The sequence below is a fragment of the Lolium perenne genome, chromosome 4 (assembly GCF_019359855.2).
Source record: "Lolium perenne isolate Kyuss_39 chromosome 4, Kyuss_2.0, whole genome shotgun sequence".
Taxonomy (NCBI): domain Eukaryota; kingdom Viridiplantae; phylum Streptophyta; class Magnoliopsida; order Poales; family Poaceae; genus Lolium; species Lolium perenne.
Genome location: NC_067247.2, coordinates 140,425,932 through 140,433,793, shown reverse-complemented (window position 1 = coordinate 140,433,793; position 7,862 = coordinate 140,425,932). Strand labels below are relative to the sequence as shown.

The following is a 7,862-nucleotide window of genomic DNA, read 5'->3' as shown; positions in this document are numbered from 1 at the left end:
GAGGATGGCCCATCAGAAGCTGCAAGGCCCAGGCCCGTTAGTGGGGCCGCGGAGGGAGCCAGAAACCCTAGCTTAGCCCGCTCCTCCCCGCCCGGCGGCGGCGGCGCTCCGGCCGCCGCGACCCAGATCGGAACCGTGCCGACAAACAGGAACGGGACCGTCGCCGCCGATCCAGACGAAGGGCTCCGCCCGCTTCCTCCCACCGGAAGCGCGGGGAAATCAGCTGAGGAGAGCAAGAACGCCGTCTCCGCAGAGGGAGACAAAGAAGGCGACTGGATCTGGATTGGTGGCGTCTTCCCCGACGCCGGGAGGTCCTCCGACGAAGATCCGGCCAAGAGCGACAGCTGATGGTCGAAGAAGTCACCGAGCGAGGTTACCCCAGGCCCCTCCGGCCTGGTTGCCTCACCGTCGCAATCGGAGGCGGAGACGCCCTCGTCTCCACAGGGAGCGGCCTGCCGCCCGGAGATGAGCGCGCGAGCCTCTGCACCTCGATCCCCCCGGATCCGGCGCGCAGAGCTGCGGTGGGCGGCACGACGGCGAGTGGGCGGGGAGCTCCCTGCTCCCCGCGCGGCGTCGCGCGAGTCGCTGGTTCGCCAGGGGCGGCGCGCGGTCAGGCACATCTCTTCTCCTAGGAAAAAGTAATCCTTAGACCATTCTCGGCAAGTTCAGGGAAGAGGGTGCGAAGAAACGTCACAAGGCCAGCCATCGGGGAAACCGTATGTTCACAAAAGACTGTAGATGGCCCTGAGTTGCATCTCGTGGGTAGCACGGGTTAGCGAAAAATGGTAATAAGATGATGCCGTATACCCCAGCAGGGCTGACGGCAGCGGCGCGACCGTATCTGCATATTAGGGCATGTACAATGGGGGCAGCACCTACCTACTGCCCCAGATTTCCATGTAAGTAAAGAAAAAAAATGGGAGGTAAAAATCAACCACAACATTCCAAGATATCACATGCAATGGTCCTCACAATCTGATTCAAACTACTTTTTCTTCACCTCTTTTCTACACCACCGCCCTCTCCTCACTCCCTCACACTTTTCCAACTTTAGCATTGAGAAGGTGGGATCTCCTGCAAGCGACCACTTTAATCTGCATGTGCTGATTAGGACCATCCAAACCTACATGGCAGCTGGAGCAGCTGTCCACGGTGTAGCGTTGGCCATGCCCTTAGTGGCCTTAACTGAAGCTTAATCCCTAAATCAGCACAGTGGCGTGTCTCATCGAACCAAACAGAACGCTGCCAAAATTAATACAGAGAATTCAGGAAGTCACCGAGTAGAAATAAGAAGCATCGGCCCCTCAGCTAGGCGCCTACAAGGATCGGCACGCCGTCCTTCTACCAGCGTGGAAGGCGCCGCCGCTAGAGTGAAGGTGCGCCCCCTGCTCCTCCCAGGCTCTCTGGGACGTCAGTCGAACACGGCTGATGGACTCCAGTTCATTTGGATGGGCCGAGGCCTGAATCCTACTCCAGCTGAGTCTGGGCGCCCGGCCCGGGTAAGATAGGGTGCAGCATCCAAAATCGTTAGAAAAAGGCTGACCTTCGCGAATGTAAGATAACTTGTTCCGCATACGACAAGTGACGTATTGTGACCTACTCGCCATGTGTCGTAAGGGGGGAAACAAGGTGGGGATAAAGGAGGAGAGAGAAGACAAGAGGAGGCTGCCATGTGTCAGTTTTCCCTTTTTTTTTTTCCTATATTTGTTTTTTCAAAATGAAATATCTTGAGAATCGTAAGTCCAAATTACGAACCGTTTCCACTTTTGAGACGTTCGCGTCGAGAGCTTCAAAACTAGATCCCATGTTGATAGGTTTCGACATATTTTTTTTCCGTACTTCCAATAGTAGTATGGTTGTAATCGTGGCGTGTACCTAACTGTACCTGTGCTTCAACTGATAAGTACTTCTGTTTTTAGTGCATTTGATGCAGTTTTTCCCTTTACTGTACTTACTCATGTGCACTACTGTACCTGTGCTTCTGTACCAGTACTTCCTCGTGTGCGCGATTGTATTTCTGTACGTGTAATTGCTCGTGTGCGCGATTGTACTTCTGTACGTGTAATTGCTCGTGTGCGTCAGATTTACGTACATGTACTCATCGTGTCTGATCAGATTTCGCTTTCGCCATCGTATACTCACTCATGTCTTGTATCTTGTGCTGCTCGCTAAATGCTGTGATTGTACTCGCTCGTGTGTCCAATCATCTTTCGCTCGTGTGCGCCTCAGATTGCTTTCGTCTGCGATCGTACTTCGGTAATTATACTTGCTCGTGTCTACATATGTACTTGTACTCGTTCGTGTGTGTAACTGTACTCGCGTTGTGTACGTGTGTCTAGTATGTAATTGTACCTCGGTGTACATGTGCTGGTCCCGTGTATGCGATAGCGTGAGAAGTCCTTTGCGAAGGTTGGCCTCCACGCTGCGGCATCTCATAGCTTTCCCTGTTTCTCAAAAAAAAAAAAAAAATCTGATAGGTTTCCATCCTCTAACAACAAAACAAAATTTGATAGCTTTCCCGAGGGTCAACGTGAAAACACTCGGCAACACACCTCACACCGAGAGGATTTGGCTCAAACCGAACAAATCCCTTGAAAGTTAAAATACTCCAAATCCACTTCAATACACTTCAATCCACTTGAGCAGGGGATTAACCAAACAAGGCCTTAATCTTGGTCCAGATCGAGGTGCACGGGAAGCGGTTCAGGTCAAGGCTTTCTCAGGTGATTTCATCTCTCTCATTCCCCTTCGATCGCCGTTCTGGCATCACGAGGAGGAGGGTAGGCCCGGTTCTCTTTTGTGTATATGTTCTCCTTCTAGGTTGTCCTGGTTTTCGAGTTCCTCTGTCGACGCCATGGTGGGTCAGATGTTGTTGGTGCTTTTAGCAATAATGGTCTCCTAGTCTATGCCTCTGCTTGACGGAGGTGTTGATGATGCCGACGGGAGGTTTTTGGAGTCCAATCTGTTGGAGTTGTTTCGACCTTGCATTGTGTCTTGATGTGGTGGTAGGGATGGAGGTTTTGAGTGTAGTGTATTTGCGGAAGACGGTGGGACGTTGGGCCCAAATCCGATGTTGAAGAGGCTCGGAGGGCTGCTTCGACCAATGTTCCTTATTGGGCTAGATCCAGTCTTTCTAGGCTAGTGGCTATCACGGTTCGTCAACGTCTCATGGCTTCTTCAGCGCCAAAGAGTGGACCAACTCCTGATGCTCTTCTTCTCTAGCGACGGTGAAGGACGTATGTGCTTGATAGTTGCGGTGATGGCACTTTGCAAGTGTTGTTTGTATCATTCTTGTGTTTTATTGTTTATACGTGTACTAACTATGTATTGTTATGTTTAGATATACAAGTAACGTATGTCTACGGGCGTACAACGTAAAAAACGAAATATCTTAGTATCGTTTAACGCTTAGGCCTCATTTGGGAAGTCTAATTTGTTTCTGACCTGTCAATTTGCATGCGATATTTTTCGGGTGACCGGAATGTAGGGATGGAATCATGGAAACGAAAGGGGAATGTGAGCCGGTGGAGCGGTGGGCTGACCTAGCAAACAAATTAATTATGATGTGACTACTCGTCTGCCATATATGCTAGATAGAAATAACCATTAAACATCCAAATTTTACATTAATATAACATCTTCTGATTTGATGATATGGACGTTTACTTAATATGTAGATTCAGTTTTTGCTGCAGCCACAGCTAGGATCGCTGCCTGGTATGTAACTTTAGGCTATACGAAAGATCAAGTGAGGTTTGGGTGAAATTTGCAGCATGATCATATCGCTGCTGCGCCTGTGGCACCCAGCTGATCGTGTGGCACCCAGCTGATCGGGGACGCGCACTATAAATACGCGGCGTGGCGCGCCCCTCACTTATAGATAGTAGTAATTGATAGGGCCGGCTATGGACGTTGGGGGTTCTAGGGCGACACGATACCAGAGACCCCTTATTTACAGTGGTGGAGCTTTCATACAGCCAAGGGGGCCATTGCCCCCCCCCCCCCCCCCCCCCCCAACACCCACACACACATACCCCAACTCAATAAACTATCTTAAATATATGTGCTAAATTAAAAAATATTAGTATTTCACATTACAAATATTAAACTATGCAATATAAAACTCAATATCGCCGACCACGCCCGCCTCCGCCGTCGTCCCTTCCATGCCCGAAACCTACGCCGAGGAAACTAGCCCGTAGCCTTGCGGTGAGATCACGCCGCACCGGAGCATTCCCCTCCGGCTGCTGACTGCTACTCCTCCTTCGCTCGATTCAGCGGCGACCACGCTGCTGGGCGGGCACCGCGCACCCACGGGCTCGCGAGAGAGGGTACCGCGAATCCCGCCCGGCCGCATGAGAGAGGGGGCCAGGACGGCCCCGCGCGGAGTATCTGTAGGCCAGGTCGAGCAGGGGGTGAGCGGCGGGATGGGGCGGTGGACTCCGTCGCCATGGAGCGGCGTGACGGCGGTAGCGGGGATCCGTGAATGGCCGCCAAGATTATTAATTTTTTACCGGGTGTCTACTTAGCAAGCTAAATGGGCTTGGGCTGGCGGCGCCGCGGCCCGCCGTTTCCATTTACAGGTATAACAGTGAAGAAGTGTCTCTTATCCTAACTTGATTTGCGGTTGGATCAGGCGGGTCAAAATCAACATTTCTGAATCGCTGTAGTCCGTAACGTATTTCTACAAGTAAAAAAATAGCCAACCTGTTTCGTATACATCGCTTTGACTTGGATCCTCCTACTAGAGTCCACGGCGATCACCGACCCGATCTAGAAGAAACCGGGGTCTCGATCTCACGATGGAGTCCACGGCGACCACCAACCCACTCGCGTGCGGCGGCCTGACGGCGCTCTCCCTACGCCTCCTCAGCGAGCTCGCCGAGACCAGCACCCGCAGCAACCTCGTCTTCTCGCCGATCTCCATCTACGCCGCGCTCGCCCTCACCGCCGCCGGCGCCCGGGGCGCGACTCTACAGGAGTTCCTCGCCGTTCTCGGCGCGAGGTCACGCGATGAGCTAGCCGAGATCGTCCGCGGCTTTGCGGAGCAGGTCCTCGCCGACCGGCCGCTGACGGGCGGGCCGCATGTCTCGTTCGCGTGCGGCCTCTGGCACGACGAGACTCGGAAGCTCAAGCCCGCCTTCCGCGACGCCGCCGCACACTCCTACAAGGCGGTGACCCGCGCCGTCGACTTCCGAGAAGAGGTCGCTACCGATAAACCATAATAATCTCTTCCTCGATCTTGTCGTGTGCCCATGGTTTACAGGCAATTCTAATCTGTCTCCGTGCTGCAGCCAAAGGAAGCCGTGAACCTGATCAACGCGTGGGTGGCCGCGGCAACGAACAACCTCATCGATTCGATCCTCGCCGACGGGCAAGTGTCCGACCAGACCGACATCGTCGTCGCCAACGCCGTCTACTTCAAGGGCATGTGGGCCTGGCCTTTCAACAAGGAGTACACCGAGGACGACAAGTTCCACCGCCTCGACGGGAGCACCTTCGACGTGCCGTTCATGCAGAGCGGAGCGAAGCAGTACATCGCCTGCCACCAAGGGTTCAAGGTGCTCAGGCTTCAGTACAAGGACGGCCACCAGCGTTGTTCGCCCCCGTCACCGTTCTCCATGTGCGTGTTCCTGCCCGACGCCCGCGACGGTCTCTCCGGCCTCATCAGCAGGATCGCGTCGTCCAGCTCAGACTTCGTCCGCGAGCACCTGCCGACGAGCCTCGTCACGGTCGGCGAATTCAGGCTGCCCAGGTTCAAGCTAACATTTTCAAGCGACATGTCATCAGTCCTAAAGAGGTTGGGTCTCGAGGTAGCGTTCGATCTGAAGGAAGCCGACGTGTGCAACATGGTGGAGGACGACGGCACCGGAATGCCGTTGGCTCTAGAGAGCATCATCCACAAGGCTGTCATCGAGGTGAACGAGGACGGTACCGAGTCGGCGGCCGCCACCATCTCTAGGATGAAAGGCATGGCTGCACCAAACAAAAACGCGCCGGTGCCGGTGGACTTCGTCGCCGACCATCCATTTGTCTTCTTTCTAATCGAGGAGGAGTCTGGCGCCATCCTCTTTGCTGGGACCGTCCTCGAACCCTCGCCGTCCGTGCCTGGCGAGAAGCTTCTTCGCCGTGGCTCAGACTGCTCAGTGGACGACGATGTTGACATCGGGCCGGTTCAGTGCCAACTCACAAGTGAAAACGCCAACTGGAGCCTACTGGCATCTCTTGGCCACTGCCTCCGTTGCTTGTTTGGCTAAGGACTTTAATGAACTTATTATCAGGTATCAGTTTGTGTTTGCATGTACACTTCATACATATTTTCCGAAGCAGCAGACTGATATGCAATGTCAAGTGGGATTTTAGATTGATAACGAAATGTGGAGTATTTGGGTTTGTTAGAAACAAATTTACCACTAGTTTCAGGCTGCACTAGGCGCCAGCTCACTGGGAACTACAGAAAATCAGCAACCTCCCCATCGCCAATCTAAAACCTTAGATTGTTGAAAGTTGCAACATCAAACTCCTTCATGCAACATATACGTACTCCCACCTTGGACATATTCTTCTTGGCCCACCATCTTTCCGAGCTTAACAATGCTGTACTCTCGCTCTGAGCTCCAACTGAAAGCACACAAACTGTATCTAGGATCTTATGGGGCCATGGGGAAGAACATACACAAATGAGAGTTAGAGGATGGGCATGGTACGGGCTGTGTACCCTCATGCGTCTCCTGATCCGGTCTCCTAGTGATCCAAATGCTTTTTACTCAGCTAGGAGAATTTTAGTATTTGTCTATGTTGTGAAGTGTATATGTGGATTGCCTAGCCCTTTCCATCAGTTCGGACTTTTGGTTCAAGTGACTAGTGCATATCAGAGCAAAATTGATCCTCCTAAAGGCTTGTTCCCGGCCGTCCCACCGCCGGCTTCTCCTCGTCTCGATCTCCAGCGCGAGGCTCGATCTCGTCCTCTGCTCCTCGATTCCCCGGCCGGCTCCATCTCGTCCGCCTCGATCCTTGTCCCCGGCCTGCTCTGCCCCGCGTTCCGCCCGCTGAAGCGCCCTGTGGATCGATCTGGTCGTCCGCCCGCTGAAGCGCCCCGTCGCCCCCGCCTCTGATCCTGTCCGCGTGAGGCCGCCCGCTCTGCCCCGCGTTCCGCCCGCTGAAGCGCCCCGTGGATCGATCTGGTCGTCCGCCCGCTGAAGCGCCCCGTCGCTCTACTCCTTCCGTGGATCGATCTGCTCCGCTCCCTGGCCGGCCGATCGGCCCGCGTGTGCTGAGCTTGATTTCTTTACGCGTGGCCGTGAGTTGTGAGTTGATTTCTAGCTGAGAAAAAAAAAGCAAAAAAAAAAATACTGTCGTCGGTTGTTACCTGATGTCTTCTTCCGCTGATCCCGCCTTATCTTTGGGCCTCCCTTCGGTACTTGGTATTTGTCCGCTGCCTCCGTGTATGACAGCTAGCCATTCTTCGTCGCCGTTTGCGGCCTCTTCACGCGACTCTGCCCGCGCTTCACTGACTTTTGCGGCCTCTTCCCGCGCTTCGCCGACTTCGTCTACGTCGGCCCACTGCTCTACATCGACTTTTGCGGCCTCTTCCCGCGCTTCGCCGACTTCGTCTACGTCGGCCCACCGCTCTACATCGACTTTTGCGGCCTCCTCCCGCGGTTATGGCCGCGCTTCGTCGACTCCGTCTACGTCGGCCTGCCGCTCTACATCGACTTTCGCGGCCTCTTCACGTGGTTATGACCGCGCTTTGCCGACTCTGTCCTCATCGGCGTGTTGCTCTCCGTCGCCCCCTTTGGTGGCCTCTGTGCGTGTGGGTGATAGCTCCTCGTTCGCACCTGATTGTACGTCGACCTCTCCAG

At 54.0% G+C, this 7,862-nt stretch overlaps 1 protein-coding gene across 1 annotated transcript; it reads left to right on the top strand.

The window, feature by feature from the left end:
* Positions 1 to 4,743: 4,743 nt before the first annotated feature.
* LOC127294044 (putative serpin-Z6A) lies at positions 4,744 to 6,416 on the top strand. The gene is made up of 2 exons (XM_051323785.2): positions 4,744 to 5,204; positions 5,295 to 6,416. Exons 1-2 carry the CDS (start codon positions 4,803 to 4,805, stop codon positions 6,255 to 6,257), a joined length of 1,365 nt encoding a protein of 454 aa, XP_051179745.1. The 5' UTR covers positions 4,744 to 4,802; the 3' UTR covers positions 6,258 to 6,416.
* The last annotated feature ends 1,446 nt before the right edge of the window (positions 6,417 to 7,862 follow it).

What these genes read in the sequence shown, in the direction of transcription:
- LOC127294044 (XM_051323785.2), top strand. Translation starts at nt 4,803, where the DNA reads ATGGAGTCCACGGCGACCACCAACCCACTCGCGTGCGGCGGCCTGACG. An exon ending in CCGTCGACTTCCGAGAAGAG is followed by an intron (nt 5,205 to 5,294) that starts GTCGCTACCGAT and finishes TCCGTGCTGCAG; the next exon opens with CCAAAGGAAGCCGTGAACCT.